The sequence below is a fragment of the Diabrotica virgifera genome, chromosome 5, assembly GCF_917563875.1.
Source record: "Diabrotica virgifera virgifera chromosome 5, PGI_DIABVI_V3a".
In the NCBI taxonomy this organism is placed as follows: domain Eukaryota; kingdom Metazoa; phylum Arthropoda; class Insecta; order Coleoptera; family Chrysomelidae; genus Diabrotica; species Diabrotica virgifera.
In genome coordinates, this window is record NC_065447.1 from 162,983,018 (window position 1) to 163,004,407 (window position 21,390).

Here is a 21,390-nt window from a genome sequence, read left to right on the forward strand (position 1 = left end):
TGAGAAAGGCAAACGGGAAAATAACAAAAAGACCTATACATAAGCTGATAAAATTAGAAGAAGAGAAACAGGAAAAACCAAAGAATTCATCAGGATCAAGATGGAAGAAAATATTAATCGCAATAATGTTTTTAACACTATTGAAACCCATGAATGCAGAACTGTATAAAATATATAATCCGGAACCAGGGTTATTTACTGAAGACCTTGGAGAGGTTTACATAGATCGAGGAACATTCCGAATAAAAGTGCTAATCGAAAAAGGAAGAGTTCAAAAGGAGCATCAACTGATAGGAAGTATGATACAAGGCATACGGGATCTGTGCCAAGAGACAAAAATCGTAAATTGTAAGGAGATAATAGGGAAGTTAAAGGAAGGACAAAGGAAGGCGGAGTCAATAAGTGAAGCCTTGACAGTAGAAATAAAAGGAAGAGAAAAAAGAGGAATATTAGGCACAATATTAACCTCCATATTTGGAGTGAACGACGAAGCCTATAGTGACATTGAGACACTAGACAAAAACCAGAGAGAATTAATAAAGGGGTCACAGCATCAGGCAAAGATAATGTTAGAGACAATAACGTCAATAAACCACACGGAGATGAGGATAAATGAACAGATGAACAAGTTTAACAAAGCACTATTCACAGGCCTACAAGAAATATCAAAAGGACTCAATGAAGTAGAAGACAAAGCATTAAGACTAGAAACCGAATATAGCACGTTACGAATACAAACCATAGCATTACAAGTTACGGAGTTCATAAACGAATATATTCAATTTTACGAGGGAATATTAAACCTGCACTACAACCACGGCCACTTCGTTGATATAATAAAGCCGGGTCAAATAACCAAGTTAATAGAAAGAGCGGGGAAGATACTACCACAAGGAGTGGAAATACGACGACAACCCATTATAGAAACAGAGGTCAGCCATGACGACAAGTATATAAAGGTCATCGGCTACTTCATAGTGACAGGGAGAAATAATTACAGCATGCTCAAGATCACCGCGATACCACTTAAGGTCGAGGGGTCAGTGTTGCATTCGTTTGTCGCCCCAAGAAATCTACTGATTGTAGATTATAACACTCTCCACTACTTCGAATTGACCGCAGAAAATAAAGCAAGATGCTTACAGCTGGCACGGGCACAGATAGCGTGCTCTCCAACGGCCGTAATGAACATGGATACCAAACCAAACTGTATACTGGAAGAAATTTATGAGCGATCTAAGAATAGCACATGTCCAGTGGTTACCCGGGCAATACATCAAGCTCAGTGGAGTAAGATGGGTACACCCAACCTTTGGTTAATAATCACACCGATTCCGATACACCTGTCCATTATCTGTGATGGAAATCGGAACGAAAGAGTTCTGGAGCGAGTCTCATTTCTGAAACTCTCGCCCCGATGCATCGCCCAAACGAAAAACATTACATTACTCCCCACTAGCAGCGGGGTGGAGACAGCGATAACCAGCTACCTGAAGACTCCGATCACTCCTGTAGCGCAGTTGCTGACGATGCCAAGACATCTGTTAAATACGATTCAACCCACACATATTAACACACAAGGCGATGAATTCCGTACTATACTATTGGACGAAGAAAGTCTGGAGCAAGAAGTAGCGCATACGCCCTGGCGAAAGATACATGAGTCACAGTGGACTTATTTAACGGCCACCGGGGTCATTACTTCGATTGTGGTGATTGATCTGCTCATATTGTGGAGATTCTGTCCTGGTATACGAAAATGTCGCTCAGGCAAAGCACATAGGCAGACACCCGACCACGAGGTAACTTCTTTAGCTCGTAACCGGAAAGACGCCTCCCCGTCGACTTCCAAAGCCGACATCCCCCTCAACACTTTTTCATCTAGTAGTCCCAATTTTGATCTAAATATAGAGTCGGACGGTGAAAGCTAAGTTAACAGTTGGAAAAATATTGATTATTCTTAAACTACTTATTAATAAATTATGTATGTTGTCATATTGGAGATATGGTTGTTATATTTTATATTTATGTTATACTTGTAAACCTCGAACACTGATACTTGGGACAGCTTCCGGCGGGCAGTATGTCCAATAATAAATATTCAGAATTCATATTCGATATTGAACAGAATTATTTTATCACCCAGTAGACCGCACGAATTTATTTATTTTATATTCACGCACGTAGATTAATTAGTTTAGATACAAATTGGTCAATTATCAACAATATAATTTGGAAATGTCACGAAACTGCTGACAAAAGTAGAATTATTTACCTTAATTAGATATACAAATCACGGGGGACTAGCGTCACCTATGACCCAATTTAAGCTTCTATAAAACTAGGCTCTTGGGCCTAGAAAGAGAGTTCTCATTCAGTCTTCAGCTAATCGCGTATCATTTATCAGTTACAGTGTTCGGCGGTTCTCCCGGGATTGAAATATATCCTTGTGTTCGTCTATATCAATAAACGTATTTATCTCTCTCCAACGGCCGTAATTACACAGTGTCCCATTTAAAAAAATGAGAAAATTTTGTATTTGCAAATAGTGATCACACTGTATATTTTATGGCTATATGTCAAATATGTTAATTTATTTAAAAATAACAGTATACTAAAAAACTTTGACATGCCATTTAAATTTTTATTACCTTGACAGCCTAATTCACAGCCCTTTGGATATTACCATTTTTCTCAATAAAAGTGTAGATATTTCGAAAATTGTTAACTTTAGACTTATAATACCTTTTATAAATTCTTAATATTTTTAAAAAAAATATGTAAAAATAATTTAATATATAGGGTGTTTCATTTTAAAAAACAAAACTTTGGTGCGTACCGTCGTTCTGACTCATCCTGTATAATCGAAAATAATTTTAAATTATATACTACTTCGATATACATTAATTTTGTTAAAAACATTTTTTTGTATATCCCATGATTTAGCCGTAATCAAAGAAAACCAGAGGTTTGGCGCACCATGTATATATAGAGGAATGTGGTATACATTTGCTCGTTCTATAAGGCTTTTCATACTTAATAAATGGCCACTTGTGCTAAATCCCTTTCTAAAACCAGCTTGTTCTTTCGACTGGTATCCGTCGAATTTTGTCGTCAATTCTCAAATTCTCCCATACACTATATTATAAATAATACACTTTTTTTTATTAATGGCTTTGACATAGCCAATTAGCCAGACTATTTGTTTTTTTTTTTTGTATGGTATTACAATAACAATTTTAAGTTAATATCTAAGCCTACTTATTATCTAAATTTACAGGGTGTTAGATATAATATATTAATGGATACATTTTTCAATTTTGTGTGATATTTTTACAATTTTTAATTTTATGATCTAAGCCTATTTAAAATTTAAATTTAAAGGACGTTACATATTCGTAAAGACATTGTAACGTCTGCTTATTTTTTGGAAAAAGAATTTCGTTTAAATTGACAGGTAAAGGACAATTTAAATCAATTAACTTTTCATACATTACTTTAATATTTTGTCTGTACTGTCCACACTCCAATATGAGGTGCTGTAGATCTCCCATTCCACCATTCATTCGTAACGACAAAATTATTATTTTTCGACATATTTGAAGTTAAAAATTAAGTGACACAGTTATTTTGACTAATGTAGGTATTAATTTTGTCTGTGTTTTTGGCTCATAAGATTGCATTTATTGCGCAAATGAATTTTTAATCGCTATTAACGCAAAACATAATGTCGTTTATTGAAATTTCTTAAAATGAACAGATAATGTTCGCTTAATGATGACATGTGTTGCGTAAACATATTTTTTAAAGAGGGATCGAGGATTTCTATCGATTTTTCTTGTAGAATAACTTGTAAAGCAGGGAAACAGTCAATTTCTTGATATTGTAATTTTCTCTTCCATTAGAGCAACTTCTTCTGAAACCCAGTAATTTTATCTGCCAATTGCAGGATATGAGTATTGTTTTCTCTGCAAAGACTTATTAAGATCATTTAATGTCTTAAATATGTCCAGAGGTATGCTAATTTTATTATAAACTCTAAATTAATAAAGTTTTGCGCAATATTATGCAATTCTGTATGTAAATACGTGTAAAATTTATTTCTTAATTCGTGTACATGTGCGAGTGCGTTGCCTTTGGATAGCCAACGAGAGTTGTATTAATAAATTAAAGGCATTTCTTCACAGAGTTCTTGAAAAGTCTTGATTTCACGGGTCGTGTGTAGTTCACCACCTTAATAATGCTATCCATCGCAACACTTAATTCAGGTGTATTTTTTTGCCTTTGCTGCTAAGGCCTCTCTATGTATGACAAATGTGTCCATTTTACACTTGGAGCCTTGGTTTTGATGAGAGCTTGTAGTCCTCCATACTGTCCAGGCATCGCTCGGGCACCATTCGTACGCACGCCTACACAGTTATCCCAGTTAATATTATTTTCAGTCATATATCAGTTTAAAATATCGAATAAAAGTCCGCGCTGATACGCGACGCCCCTGGAACAAAGCCGCGACGCCCCAGGGCGTCGCGACGCACAGTTTGGGAAGCCCTGTTATAAGAATTTCGACCGTGCGATGGTTAAAATATATATAGTGGCTCGAGCAACTTTCTGCCTTCACCGCTTGAAACATTCGGCGAAGGGAGATAGATTCCATATGATTGCTCGAGCCACTATGTAGATTTTAATCATCGCACGGTCGAAATTCTTATAATGTGAACGAGCCGTAGGGGATTCTACGCAAGCTACCCTTATGACGGTTTCGTTCAATTATTAAGTGAGATTTCGTGATTTTTAAGTAGTGGTTATTACAAAACACCATTTCTTGGAAATGTGCCGCTATAGAACTCAGTGAGCGATATATTATTGCGGTATTATTAGGTTATACGAGTATTATTTATAGGTCAGCTTTACATATTGATAGAATATTAACCAGAACTTATTATTAATATTAATAATATCTAAATAAATTCTATAAACACAATTAAATAGTCTAAACATATATGATAGAGCTATTTTTTAAACAAATCAAGAAAAGGTATTAAAAAGAAATACGAAATGTAGGAAAATTCTAATTTAATTATTCAGCGTGGTTGAATATAAGACGATATAACTTAGGTATATTAAACTTAATATTTTGTATTGCTACGAAGTATGTTCTAAAAAATATATTTTTACAATTTTCCGTTGACGTGGATAGCCACAACACCATCATATTCATTAGTTGACAAAGAAATAGCGGCCTTGCCACGTCCATCAACTTTCACAGCTTTTCCTGTACAAGTTCCATTTTTCAAACTACCAGAGATAACATCACAATAAGTACCAGCCGGTAAAGAAGTCTGAAGGTTTTGATCGATGTCGCCTTCTAAAGTGAAAGCGATAAAACCTTTATCTCCTCTTCCAAAAGCAATTTTGTTTTTCCCGTTGCTCCACCAATTATTGATACCTGTGCCAGCTACAGCGTTTCTGAAGCCGACCATATTGTAGATTTGACGCCATCTATGTTCGCAGACCCAACCATTTGTACACGTGTCATCAGCGTTAAAACCAGGTTGTTGGATAGGTGGACCTAAAGTTTAAACACATGTAAATATGTATTACAAAGTACCAGTATTTGTTTGGTCTCATAAAATAAGTTGTATTTATGTGAAAGGAGCAGGACTGTGTTGTATTAAGGAAGAAAAACAGTAAATTTCTGGAAGAAAATAAAATTATTCCAAATTACCAATCTGGCTTTCGATGTAACTGGTCGGAGTAGATTATAATATTTCATAAAAAATGTTTGACTATCCCTTTAGAGTCTCAGCCACCAGTAAACTTTCCTCGGCTTAACTTTAGAGTGATGGAGTTCCCCAATATAAATGTCACACTCCTAATTCTAACTACAAATGATATACATACGAATTTCTCCAATCCTATACAAACCCTGAAAGTCTCTGATGACGTACTTATCTATTTCCATGGGAAATATAATATATTACTAATTTCTGCCAACATCTACAACATGCAGGTGATCTACTTGAAAGCAATATAAAAATGACTAGGAATAACCCTATCGCCAAGCGAATCTAAAATTATAAAATCTAATAAAATCTCTGTTCTCATGCACTACTAATGGCTCTCAACTAATTTTCCGTATCTGTTGTCAATCATTCTAAAATCTTCGAAATAATTTCTGTTTCACTACTAAGCAGGAAAGAACACATAAATTACATAAGACGAACTGCCTGAAATGGCTGAACTTAATATAGGTACTCTTACATTTTCGCTAAGTAGTCCTGTCGCCAGGGGGGGTACAACGGCCTCGTTAATTCAGATGGACTTACCCAAGTTTTTTTTATGTATTTTGACCCGTAGAACACGAATTTTTTGGGTAACAGTTGATCCGGATGTCGATAAGATTGTTATAGACCAAGAACTTGAGGAATCAAATAACAGCGATTTTTGGCAAAACAAAACAATATTTTGTATTTTTTGGGTCATTTTAAGCAAAAAATATTTCTACAAGTTTTTTAGTAGGATGCACAGTTTTCGAGATAAACGCGGTTGAACTTTCAAAAAATCGAAATACTGCAATTTTTAAACCCGAATAACTTTTGATTAAAAAATAAAATAGCAATTCTGCTTAGCGCCTTTGAAAGTTCAAGTCAAATTATGTCGGTTTTGATTATTTGCATTGCTAAAAATTTATTGTGTTATTGTTAAACAAAGCTACAAACAACTAGTGCGTGAGTGATGTTTCTATGATTTCTCATTTAAAATCGAACGAGTAGGTAGAATAGGTACTAGTGCAATCAAGACTATTTCTACGTTACATGCGTTAAAACGCATGTAAAAGCACGGGAAACCCTACGTGTTTATAGCTTTGTTAAACAATAAAAAAATAAATTTTTACCAATGCAAATAATCAAAACCGATATAATTTGACTTAAACTTTCAAATGCGGTAAGCAGACTTGCTATTTTATTTTTTAATCAAAAGTTATTCGGGTTCAAAAATTGCAATTTTTCGATTTTTTTAAAGTTCAACCGCGTTTATCTCGTAAACTGTGCATCCTACGAAAAAACTTGTAGAAATATTTTTTACTTAAAATGGCCGAAAAAATACAAAATATTGTTTTGTTTTGCCAAAAATCGCTGTTATTTGATTCCTCAAGTTCTTGGTCTATAACAATCTTATCGACATCCGGATCAACTGTTACCCAAAAAATTCGTGTTCTACGGGTCAAAATACATAAAAAAAACTTGAGTAAGTCCATCTGAATTAACGAGGCCGTTGTACCCCCCCTGGCGACAGGACTAAAGGTACTGATAAAGTTGTTGTCTCTCATTAGGCGCACATTTGATTATAGTAGCCTTAGTAGTCTTAGTAGCCTTATTTATGACCACATCTAAATCTAATTTAAACCTCCTAAATCCAATTCATAATACTGCTCTTTCCCTCTGCCTCTGTGCCTTTTGATCTAACCCTGTGAATCTTTTGTATTGCCAAGCAATGAATTGCCTCTGCATATCTCTCTATATCTCTCTATAAATACTACAGTTACTAGGTGACAAAGGATTACATATCATCCATTCTATCTGTGTCGCTGTTTGGAATTCAGGAAAATGGCCATCTGATTGGTGTACCTCAATTTATATCCCACTACACAAAAAAGGAACTACTATCAGATGTGAAAACTACCGCACACTGTCACTAATAACACATGCTAGTAAAATCTTGTTGCATATCATCAAAAACAGATTAAAAACCTATCTACATTACCAAATACCTCAGGAACAAGCGGGGTTTGTAAAGGGTAAAGGTACAAGGGAACAAATCCTGAACCTGAGACAACTCACTGAAAAGTCTAGAGAATTTCAAGTACCTATGATTATATGCTTCGTTGACTACCAAAAGGCATTTGATTGTGTAAGCTGGATAAATCTGTGGTCAATTTTAATAGAAATGAGCGCACCAATGCACCTGGTGATACTTATTAAAAATCTCTACCAGTCTAATATAGCGAGAGTACGACTAGATCAGAAGTTCTCAAACCAATTCAAGACCGAGAGAGGTGTTAGACAAGGATGCGTGTTGTCACCTGACTTATTTAACATTTATGGTGAACATGTCATGAGGATGGTTTTAGAAGGATGGGCCGGTGGAGTAACAGTAGCTGGTAGGAAAATCTCCAATTTAAGATTTGCTGATGACACTACACTTATAGCAGCAAATGAGCAAGAAATGTTTGATCTTCTGCGAAGAGTTGAGTACGAAAGCAATAAAGTTGGTCTGAAAATCAATAAAGCTAAGACAAAAATAATGGTGGTCGACAGATTTGACACTATTCAACTGACTAACATATTACAGGAATACCAGATAGTAAACACCTTTGTCTATCTGGGGTCTAGTATAACTAACGATGGTAACTGTGAAACAGAAGTTCGGAGACGTATTGGTATGGCAAAAAATGCGATGAGTCGCCTAACTAAAGTTTGGAAAGACAGATCTATCTCTCAAAATATCAAGATGAGACTGGTGAATGCCCTTGTATTCTCAATATTTCTATACGGAGCAGAGACTTGGACTCTTCACGCATGCGAGCGCCAAAAAATTGATGCCTTTGAGATGTGGTGCTGGAGAAGAATGCTGCGCATACCTTGGACAGCTCATAGGACAAACGTTTCCATTCTAAACCAACTCAATATTAAAAAAAGGCTGTCCACAATATGTCTGCAACGAATTCTGCAATTCTTTGGTCACGTGGTTCGCAGAGGTGACGATAGTTTGGAGAGATTAATTGTTTCTGTAAACGTTCCGGGGAGAAGATCAAGAGGACGATTACCAACTAGATGGTTTAACCAAATAAAGCATTCAGCTGGAAACTCATTCTGCGAAGCTCTTAGAGGAGCTGAAGATAGAGACCAATGGAGAAACATTGTTAGGAATATTGGAAGAAATCACGATCACCAGTAATGGGGAAACGACAGGAGAGAGAGAGAGAGAGATCTCTCTATGGCGTACTCCACAGAGTCCCTGACCGGTGCATTTCGGTCGCTAAGGGTATCGGCACAGAGAATGGGACTAAATATAAATGCCCCAAAGACGAAATATTTTATGTATTGTACTAGGACAAGCAACCAGATACCTAAAGGAATAATAATTGACAACTGGAAGGTTTGGATACCTTCATATACCTATGCTCGCTGTTGACTTAATATAACAACGTCAGCAGTAGAAACTATAAGAAGAACAATGCTTGTCAATAAGTGTTATTATGGCTTAAGAAGACACATGGTCTCAAAACTATCCATAAAAGTTAAAGTGACCGTAGCTTAAACATATGGAGCAGAAACATGGTCACTTATACTGAAAGACCAAGAGCTGCTTAAACGTTTCGGGCGAAAAATCCTAAGAATATAAAATAGAGAAATAAACGAGCAAGGTGTGTGGCGCAGCTATTACAAATTTAAGTTTTATAGAAGTTTCGAGAAACTTGACCTTGTAAAATGCATTAAGGTAGCACGCCTTAGATGGATAAAGCATATAATCAGGAGAATGTAAGGTGTAAAATTCAGAAAAGTTTTTGACCGAAGAGGGTCGATTTGGCAACGAGCCACAGGAAGACCGAGACTTAGATATCAGGGACAAGGGTGAATAAAGGATTGCGCTCATGAAGGCTTTAACACATAACCAGCTGTGATGCCAGTGACGATGATGATTTTTTTCTGATCATTGTTATACACTACATGACCCAAATATAGATTATATTACCTTGGTCAAAGTTATCAAAAGCAAAGCTTGACATTATCCTCGTAGTACCATATGGATGGGCCAACATAAAAGCTATGGCCATTTTATAAGGCTTAGGGCTTTTGTACGTAAGAATAGCTGGAGATCCACCTCTTTGATTGTCATGGTTATCAATAAATGCAACTGCATCAGTCCCTGCTAATAAACCCCATTCTGTACCCCAGCTCTTTAGCCAGTGGAGATCATTATGGCCTTGGAAGGCATTACCCAATTCGGCACCATATTTGAATTCGAGCACCGCTCCAAAGCTGTTGTATTCAGTTTTCCTTACGGCCTCTCCTCCTAAAATTATTAAAAGTACAATAATTAATCTTAATATTTCAAGAATAATATGTATGATAAAAGTATTGTTTTATACGAGAGATCGAGAGAGTTTTAAAATAACTTAAAATGCAAAATTTATTGGAAACATTTTAAAGTTTTTTTACTAAACACGGTTAGTTCACAGTTTATTTATTTAATTTTTTAAATGCTTTTATACTTATTTTTAGCGTTTTTTGCAAATCCTGAATCTATTACACAATTTAATCCACAGTTTCCCTTTGTCATAAATTGTACAGGTATTTTGAATATTCTCTTATATTTTTATTAGGTTTAATACGACTTTTAAAAAACCTTACAGAACTATCATTAGAAATATCAGAATTAAATTTTTTATGTCAATAGAGGAGCTGCAAGCTCTGAAAGCTTATAAAAAAGCTCTGTATTGAAATAACACAACTAAATCGGGAACTAAAAATATCCTAACAGAAGAAATACATTTTTTGAAATTTCGTATTATTGAAATAAAAGGAACGGATGCAATGAATTGCAAAAATTAAAACATTGGAATTTGGAAACCATTAAGATAAGGATATTTTTAGATATTTTATGTTTTGTAGAAATGATAAATTAAGGAACTAACCTCACGTTGTAAGTTTTTGTATTATTTATCCTGACGAAGCAAATAAATAAAAACTGTAAGTTAAATAATTTGAAAAACCAATAAACAATAAATTCAAATAATAAAATATGCGCTAATGACACTGTCACTTAAAATCATAAACATCAAAATTCAGAATAAACAAAGTAAAACGAAAAGTTATATCAACGAAATGCCATGTTGTTTATCCTTGTTTAACTTATTGTTGTTATGGACAAGCGGCCTAATTTTATGATACTAGTTTCTGTGAGGAAAAAAGAGACCTAGTATAAAAAGTAATTCGAGAATAATTTCATGCATGGTAAAAGTTAAAGTGGAACTACTTATATGTAATTCATCTAGTATGTTAACAATTATTATAAGAAACAAGTGGTGCTCGACCTCATTTTGTTCTGACTATAATTAATTCATATTTTTTAGAATGTACTATAAGTAAATATAACAATTAAAATGGTCTTTTTTACTTTTTCTCTTAAGTTCACCGTTTTCGAGTACTTAATAAACCAATTTAAAACTAAAAAAATTACCAAAGATGACGATTTTCAAGGGTCAAAATCACAAGTAAAAAATATTATTTTTGTAGTCATTAAGTAGCTAAATTCAAGTTCAAATTCATGTTTTGTTCTAAAATGTATTTTTTTAATTGTTAATAAGGAAGGTTCCTTATGAAATAAGTCCAAAATACTCATCAAAACTTATAGAATAAGGTTTGAACTTGAATTTAGGTACTTTGTAATTGTGCATGATATTTTTTACTTATGTTTTTGAACCTTGAAAATCGTTATCTTTCGTTATTTTTTCAGTATTAAATTGTTTATAACACTAAAACGATCAACTTAGAGAAACATTACAAAAGATATTTTTTATTTAGATTGAACTAAAAAATCTAAAATAATATCTGCCCATGCGGAAAATTTTTGTTATTTATAAAAAAGTATTTTTTTAATTTTAATTTATTATTATGGATGGATACACAAAATATACAGTTTACTTAAAACCTTTCCGATAGAAGGAGAATGCATGTATAATTAATTTGAGTTGATTTTTTTATAGTTGTAATAAACAAATCATTCAAATACACTCCAAATTATAATTAGTCGAAGTACTTTGAGATCCACAACTTTTATAGTTTTGAGAAGAAACATTGTAAATTTAAATAATAAACCGAAATATATAGAAGCAGTGTACAGTGATCTGTTAATAGCTGTAAGTACAATTTCCAAATTAGAAGTAGTTTGATTGAAGCATTGTTTTTATATACATATGAAGAACAATATTTATATTTCGTATTTATTAATTATTTAAAAACTAGTTTCAACTATTGGCATCTTTGCACCTACAGGCAATTTTACTGTACCCGACTCCGTCCTAATTGATTTTGAAAATATTTCGTACCGAATTTTTCTTTCCGATAAACTAACTTGTTACAAATGCCACCAAACTGGTCACGTTTCCTCGTACTGTACCTCAAATCCCTCTTATCCACAAAATACTCAAAAGCCCCAAACGGAGGAAAATTTTTTTTCACAAATACCATCTACTAGCCCCGAACAAAATCAAATTACACATGTAAATGACGAATCTCGAGAAGAAATGGATGCTCAAGTCAGCACTGATACCGATAATAAAAATAAACAATCTTACTCGGAAGTTTCATCCCCTACTTGCTTCACTCCTACAGAAAATATACCAACAGATTTCACGAAACCAAAACCAGTGCAAATTAAAAAGAAGAAAAAAATTATCAAATTAGGCAAATCCACTTCAGACACTACTAATATTGAGTCATTATTACAACCAGTCAAACAATTTATCCAGGATGCATCACCACCATATGTACTAAATTACACCCAATTACTAGCATTCTTAGAAGACGTTCACGGTTCTTCCACCCCAGTAAAACTGGCCCTAGAATACACACAAAATATACACGGGTTGGGACATATGCTAACTTAAATATATCCCATGTTGAACGAAAGAGCAATTAAATCTAGAATTACAAGAATCGAGAAAAAACTACTTAGTATAATAAACCAAGATTTTAGTATTCAGGATGACACCTCTGAAGATACTGACGCATCATAGGAAAATACTCCTTCCAACAATAAATAAAAAAAAAGATGGAAAAAACTTGACGACAACAAACTACAACGCATCAACCCAAATTTGTCACCAAAAGGGATAATGCCTCAAAAACGACGAGATCAAGTCATACAACACCGCTTGAGAATAGGACATACCAGGTTAACCCACCAGTACCTAATGAAGAAAGAACAACAAAAACTGTGCTATGTTTGTGATATTCCTCTGACAATCGAACACATTATTGTTAGTTGCCCACTCTATTACCTGGAACGACTTAAAAGTGATTTACCAAGTGATCTGAAAAGTACTCTGAACTATAGTAAATGTGATAAAGTGACTAAGTTTCTAAAACTAACTAAATTGTACAATCTAATATACAAATAAGCTTAAGTTCTCAATTGTAATTAGTTGTTATAAGCAAACATCTGATATTATGTACAACTCTTCCCCGCCAATAACCTTTCATGGTTGACGCGGTTTACTTATTTAAAAAAAATTATAATTATTACTTTGTTCTCATACCTAAATCTATAACTTCTTGGTAGAAGAAAGGTCTTCCGCTCAAACCGGGTCCTGTCAGGTCTTTAACGCTGCTATAAATAGCTTTCAGATCCGTGGGCCACATATGTTTGGCAGCATCTACTCTAAATCCGGCGACTCCCAGATCTACCAAATGGTTTAAGTATTCAACAATTTTTTTACGGACAAAATCATGACTCTGTAATCAGAACAGTAGAAAAAATAATAGTAATAATACCATAGACATACGAGATTATTTCATTTGAGAACAAATGGTAAAAGTGTAATGAAAATAATTTAAATGAATAAAATATTTAGGAAATTGTAGGAGGAGCCTAATTAATCCTTATTTTTTTTAATGAAAATTCCACACCTGTAATTTTGAACCAATCAAAATACGTTATTTTGACAGATCACCATGGCAACGGAGGTATTTTATCGGAAATTTTTTGCTCGCGGAGTACCCACAGCGAATTATAGTGGAAATTTTTTGACGTTTACAATAACAGAACATTTTTGACAGACTGGTTTTTATTTGTTTGCGTAATTTAGTTTTGATTCATTTTCTATCACTTGTAGTTACTCAAAACTTATGTAAAATTGAAGAATATACTATTTTCTATCTTGAAATGGTATTCCCATGCAACTACAATGAGTAGAAATTACGAATTTGAAACCCTAAATAATTGCTGACAAAGCTATGGCGCGCTATTAATCTGTTCATGCAGCTTTGGATTTTCAAATGCAAATTTGGTGTGGAATTTTCTTACCGAATACCACGCGAAGTCAAATTAATATCCGGAAATTTTTTTTTGATCATGAATATTTTTAGAAAATTTCCCTCGTCTGCGACTCGGGAAATTTTCAAAATATTCATGATCTCAAAAAAATTTCCGGAAATAATTTGACCTCTAGTGGTATTACTAGTGAAAATTTACAATCTCCTACTTAAACGATAAAGTAATAAGTATATACTAAGGATTTCGACAATTTCACTGTATTCCTTCACTCAACCGCTCTCTCCATTTTGCCAGCCCTCTTCCTGCAGATTTCTTTTTTACATTGCTTAGTCCACTTCATTTTTGAAAGATCTTCGGTGTCTGTCTCTCTTCCTTTTTCCTGTCGAGCTTCACTTCGTTATTCCAACGTTTTTTGTCTGCTCTTCTGACATGTTCGTACCAGGTTAATTCCTTCTGTCCTATGTAGTCTATATCTGAGTTCATTCCCATTATTTTTTTAATCTCAATGTTATTTATTATATCTCTTCTTGTTACTATGCAGCTTCTCCGTAGGAATTCTATCTCTGTTGCTTTTATTTTGTTTATGATTTTCTTATTTATTATCCAATTTTCACACCCATAAGGATAATCTTTGCCATGGTGTTATACATCCTTCTATTTGTTTTTATACTGATGTTCTTAATCCGTAGTCAGGATACTTCTTGCCGTGGTGTTATATATTCTTCTTTTTGTTTTTCGACTAATGCTCGTATCCCACAGTACCGGTTTCAATTTTTGTATGCAGTCCTAGTTTGTCCTAGTATATTTTTATCTTCCTTAGTTGTTCCTTTGTTTAATATCATGAAACCTAAATACTTGTACTTGTCTGTTCCTTTGCTTTATTTCTGTATTCTCCGTTGTTATGTATTCAGTTTTCTTTAGATTTATTTCCATTCCATACTTTGTATATTTATTTTCCAGTTTTCTCATCATAAAGCTGAGATCACCTTTGTTTTGTGCGATCACTATTTGATTGTCAGCAAAATATAGTTATTCATTTCTTACTAGTATGCCCATTCCTTCGCATTTTCTTTTCCATGATTTCACTATTTGATCGTCAGCAAAATATAGTTATTCATTTCTTACTAGTATGCCCATTCCTTCGCATTTTCTTTTCCATGGTTTCACTATTTGATCGTCAGCAAAATATAGTTATTCATTTCTTACTAGTATGCCCATTCCTTCGCATTTTCTTTTCCATGGTTTCACTATTTGATCGTCAGCAAAATATAGTTATTCATTTCTTACTAGTATGCCCATTCCTTCGCATTTTCTTTTCCATGGTTTCACTATTTGATCGTCAGCAAAATATAGTTATTCATTTCTTACTAGTATGCCCATTCCTTCGCATTTTCTTTTCCGTGGTTTCACTATTTGATCGTCAGCAAAATATAGTTATTCATTTCTTACTAGTATGCCCATTCCTTCGCATTTTCTTTTCCATGGTTTCACTATTTGATCGTCAGCAAAATATAGTTATTCATTTCTTACTAGTATGCCCATTCCTTCGCATTTTCTTTTCCATGGTTTCACTATTTGATCGTCAGCAAAATATAGTTATTCATTTCTTACTAGTATGCCCATTCCTTCGCATTTTCTTTTCCATGGTTTCACTATTTGATCGTCAGCAAAATATAGTTATTCATTTCTTACTAGTATGCCCATTCCTTCGCATTTTCTTTTCCATGGTTTCACTATTTGATCGTCAGCAAAATATAGTTATTCATTTCTTACTAGTATGCCCATTCCTTCGCATTTTCTTTTCCATGGTTTCACTATTTGATCGTCAGCAAAATATAGTTATTCATTTCTTACTAGTATGCCCATTCTTTCGCATTTTCTTTTCCATGGTTTCACTATTTGATCGTCAGCAAAATATAGTTATTCATTTCTTACTAGTATGCCCATTCCTTCGCATTTTCTTTTCCATGGTTTCACTATTTGATCGTCAGCAAAATATAGTTATTCATTTCTTACTAGTATGCCCATTCCTTCGCATTTTCTTTTCCATGGTTTCACTATTTGATCGTCAGCAAAATATAGTTATTCATTTCTTACTAGTATGCCCATTTCTTCGCATTTTCTTTTCCATGGTTTCACTATTTGATCGTCAGCAAAATATAGTTATTCATTTCTTACTAGTATGCCCATTCCTTCGCATTTTCTTTTTCATGGTTTCACTATTTGATCGTCAGCAAAATATAGTTATTCATTTCTTACTAGTATGCCTATTCCTTCGCATTTTCTTTTCCATGATTTCACTATTTGATCGTCAGCAAAATATAGTTATTCATTTCTTACTAGTATGCCCATTCCTTCGCATTTTCTTTTCCATGATTTCACTATTTGATCGTCAGCAAAATATAGTTATTCATTTCTTACTAGTATGCCCATTCCTTCGCATTTTCTTTTCCATGGTTTCACTATTTGATCGTCAGCAAAATATAGTTATTCATTTCTTACTAGTATGCCCATTGCTTCGCATTTTCTTTTCCATGATTTCACTATTTGATCGTCAGCAAAATATAGTTATTCATTTCTTACTAGTATGCCCATTCCTTCGCATTTTCTTTTCCATGATTTCACTATTTGATCGTCAGCAAAATATAGTTATTCATTTCTTTCTAGTATGCCCATTCCTTCGCATTTTTTTTTCCATGGTTTCAGGTTTTTTTCTAGGAATAATTTAAACAGAGTAGGGGATGTGGAGCAGTCCCTTTGTGGTCTTAAATGGACTGCATATTCTATTGCCCGTTTTGATAGTTACTTTGTTATTCTTATACTTTGTATTCTTTCACTGCTTTTATTAATATTCGTGGAACTTTGATGTGTTTAATTTTTTCCCATAGCTTGGTTGTAAGCTTGCTTTTTCCGCTGTGGACCCTTCCCGGAATTCTCCGATTTTATGCTTTAATATGTATTTCTAATTTTTCCTTTATGATCTTTCCATACAGTCTGCCCATAGACGATATACATAATCCTGAGTCCTCGATAGTTTCGCAATAGTTTTTTCTTTTCCTTTTCGATAATCTTTTCCTTTAACTATTTCCTTTTTTATAACATATTGATGTCATTAAATGCTTGAGTCCATTCTGCCGGTAAGTCTCCTCCATTCAATACTTTATCAAACATTTTGTGTATCACGCGAAAAAGTTTTTGCGATCCGTTTTTTATCAGTTCATTTGGTAATCCGCTGGGGCCTTCAGCAATTTTGTTCTTTAGGGTTTTGATCGTTCTTTTTTTGCTTTAGCTAGGCTTAGTTCGATTTCATTATATGTATAGCTTTCTATTACGTATATTTCTGTTTCTTTAAAGTAATAAGTAAATATAAAAATAAAAATGTATACCATTTTTATTCATTCAGTTGCGGTGCGAAACCAAAACTGTCTTAATTTTTACTCAGATCAGAGAGTGCAGCCAGCACTATAATCGACGATTTCACCTCTTTTTAGAGGTTCATCAGAGACTGCATAGGCTGCATTTCTCTGGTCCAGGTAAAAATTTTTCGACATATTAGTCCCCCATTGCAACTGACGTGAAGGTAGTAGGTGCGTAGCGGCATCTGCTAAATAAAAGACTAAGTTTTTCAACCTAATAAAAATATTTGTAAATTAAATATTTTTAAAAGATTTTTAATTGAAAAATTTTATTGGCCCATTTCCTGGTGACAACCTCCAACGCTTCTACAATATGCAAGCCAAATGGATGCTGCAGTGAAGACTAAAGGGAAGGAATTCTACACTATGCAATTCACAACCCCCGTCTGCAGCGTGGTAAAGTTCCAACGGAAAATGGACCTAGTTACTCTATAGGAGTAATACTAATATAAAAATAAAAATGTATACCATTTTTATTCATTCAGTTGCGAAGATTTTTACCTGGGCCAGAGAAATGCAGCCTATGCAGTCTCTGATGAACCTCTTACAAGAGGTGAAATCGTCGATAGGAGTGCTGGCTGCACTCTCTGATCTGAGTAAAAATTAAGACAATTTTGGTTTCGCACCGCAACTGAATGAATAAAAATGGTATACATTTTTATTTTTATATTAGTATTACTCCTATAGAGTAACTAGGTCCATTTTCCGTTGGAACTTTACCACGCTGCAGACGGGGGTTGTGAATTGCATAGTGTAGAATTCCTTCCCTTTAGTCTTCACTGCAGCATCCATTTGGCTTGCATATTGTAGAAGCGTTGGAGGTTGTCACCAGGAAATGGGCCAATAAAGTTTTTCAATTAAAAATCTTTTAAAAATATTTAATTTACAAATATTTTTATTAGGTTGAAAAACTTAGTCTTTTATTTAGCAGATGCCGCTAGGCACCTACTACCATCTCGTCAGTTGCGGTGGGAGATGGATATGTCGAAGATTTTTACCTGGACCAGAGAAATGCAGCCTATGCAGTCTCTGATGAACCTCTAACAAGAGGTGAAATCGTCGATAGGAGTGCTGGCTGCACTCTCTGATCTGAGTAAAAATTAAGACAGTTTTGGTTTCGCACCGCAACTGAATGAATAAAAATGGTATACATTTTTATTTTTATATTAGTATTACTCCTATAGAGTAACTAGGTCCATTTTCCGTTGGAACTTTACCACGCTGCAGACGGGGGTTGTGAATTGCATAGTGTAGAATTCCTTCCCTTTAATCTTCACTGCAGCATTCATTTGGCTTGCATATTGTAGAAGCGTTGGAGGTTGTCACCAGGAAATGGGCCAATAAAATTTTTCAATTAAAAATCTTTTAAAAATATTTAATTTACAAATATTTTTATTAGGTTGAAAAACTTAGTCTTTTTTTTTAAACTTAGTCTTTTAATAAGTAAATGTGTTAAAGGCTGTTGTCGTAGTAATTACCTAGTGAGGTCTTCTGAACAATTTTTCTTAAGTCTTCTTTCCTCTCTCTGACAGTGGCGGATTCAAGGGGGACCCCGGCAGACGAAAATAGATTTAATAATCCTAATATAGTGTACCAGCCTCTGGTATTGTTGTGTTGTCGAGTGTCTTTCTTATCGGATGATCTAGAATGACTTCTGAAATGGTTACTTCTTTTATTCTTTTTAAAAGTAACTTTTCAAAGAGTTTAGAAATTGTTGCTAGCAAGCTTATTGGTCGATATGATGCTGCCTCTGTTTAAGGTTCTTCTGGTTTAAGGATAAAAATAATTTGCGCAAACTTACATTAATATAGTAACACTAACATGCTATTATAAATCATGGTTAGTAGCAGTATTCCTTTGCGTTTAAGCTTATCCGAAAAGGACTATATATGTATATCAATATAAAATGAACAATTTTGGGGAATGCAGTCAACGTGTTTTGATTATTTACTGTGAACTATAAACTTTGAACTTGGTCATCGGACCAACCCCAGCTTGTGTTAGGTTTTTTAGAGATAAGACAGACACTACTGGTCTTTTAATACTGGATTTCATCGGTGTAGTTATCTCCAATTTTTACGATAACAGTTTGATTCCAGTACAAATGTTTATTGATACCGATATCCTTGTCATCTATTCCGATATTTTTCGGTATTTGCATTAATTTTACATGCTGTACTTTATCGAATGCCTTTTCGAAGTCCACGAAACATGCAAATACATCTTTTCTTTGGTTACGGCATTTTTGTAATAGGATGTTAAGCGCAAAAATTGCCTCCCTGGTTCTCGTAGCATTTTTAAAACCAAATTGGGTATCTTCGAGATCTTGTGAAGTATTCTTAGGAAAATCTTAAGAGTGTGGCTAAGATTATATAGCTACGTGCTAAAAACATACAGCATTACTTGAAATTAAAGATAAAAGTAGTAGAGTGATCGAGAAGTTTTGAACATAAAAATCCATTTTTGCTTATGCTCTTTACTTTTTAAGCAAGAAAATAATACCCTTGTACAAACCTGATCTAAATCTGGTAATCCACTGAGCCAACACTTTCTAATATTCGTCGCGTCTTGATAATTGTTTACATCACAACGAGAATGGAAGTGGTTGGATTTAAATGGTACTGCAGGGTAGGATAAAGAACCAATGTCACTTGAGTGTCCACCGGTACCAGTACCAGATGTCCCCGACATATGGTTGAAAACAGCATCGACGTAGATTCTGTGAAAGAGTGGTTTAATTAAATAAATATACTTAATGGAAAAATACCGAAGGAATGGAAAATGAGCTATAGGAAAATCATTAATGATTGGAAGAACAGCTGCTCACTTCAGAAGTACAGAGTGTTTAAAAAAACAAAAATAGCTTATGATAGTGTCCCAGTCAACAACCTGTGGAAAACAATGGAAAATCACGGAGTAGATACATGAAACCTATGTACATAAATGCCGTAAATCACTTTACGAAGACAATGAATGTAGAATCAAAGTCCGACAAAACTATTTAGAATTCTTTAAAGTCGCTAACGGAATTTGACAAGGCTTTTGCCTATCACCCATCTCATTTGAACTTTATATAGATGAAACACTAAAAAACTGGAACAAAAAATGTGGATAGATGGGAGTAAAAATTGACTATAACTACATACATGGTCGTTTGTTTGTCGATGAACATCACATCGTGTATATTTCTATATGATAAAACAGCTGGAAGGAGAATCCTGGAAACTGGAGTTTGAAAATAAACTTTGATAAAACGCAATACAAACAATATTGCAAACATCACAGAAGACCTGGGGATAAAATAATAACAACTCAATAAAACAAACAAATACTTTAGGGTAACCTTAAAACACATACAAGATTTTAACACATACAAGATTTGATGAAACGGATGTAATAATGTTGCTTAAAATTAGTTAATTTATTCATTTCCGGACTTATGTTGAACGTATATTTTTCATCCCCGAGAAGGGGTGAAACTTACCCCCACGGCAAAAGCACACATCGACACAATATAACGTTTCTTCTTTGACATGTTACCTATGTGTATGCCAAATTTCATGTCAATCCAAGTGGTTCTTTTAAATTTGGAGCAAAAACCGTTATTCAATGTAGTTACTGTGGTCGTTCCTTTTTTAGTTCTTACTCTTTTATTATTTCATCCATGATCAGACTGAACAATGGAGGATCAGGGGACAAACAAGGAGAGGGCTCAAAAGACTTGGACTCAATAAATCAATCAATATTTTAACACGGGCACATTAGTGATTACTTATTACAAACAAACATACTAATCTTTATGCGATACACTTATATCGTTTCATCCTAAATATGGTCTTAGTATGTTTATCTCCGTTACTTTATACTGTACGGATGACTCCATTATAGATAAAACAGCTGAAGTGTTGCCTAA

General features: G+C 34.1%; 1 protein-coding gene across 4 annotated transcripts in view; it reads right to left on the minus strand.

Moving 5' to 3' along the window:
* Window positions 1-5,056: 5,056 nt before the first annotated feature.
* LOC126885194 (alpha-amylase-like) overlaps window positions 5,057-21,390 on the minus strand; it is a 54,311-nt gene continuing 37,977 nt past the window's right edge. For all 4 annotated transcript variants that reach the window (XM_050651636.1, XM_050651635.1, XM_050651634.1 and 1 more), the window contains 4 exons: window positions 19,992-20,196; window positions 13,325-13,520; window positions 9,757-10,077; window positions 5,057-5,569 (listed from right to left, as the gene is read on the minus strand). In XM_050651636.1, the coding sequence (XP_050507593.1) occupies window positions 5,172-5,569; window positions 9,757-10,077; window positions 13,325-13,520; window positions 19,992-20,196 (1,120 nt within the window). In that variant the 3' untranslated portion in view covers window positions 5,057-5,171. The remainder of the gene's footprint in view (window positions 5,570-9,756; window positions 10,078-13,324; window positions 13,521-19,991; window positions 20,197-21,390) is intronic.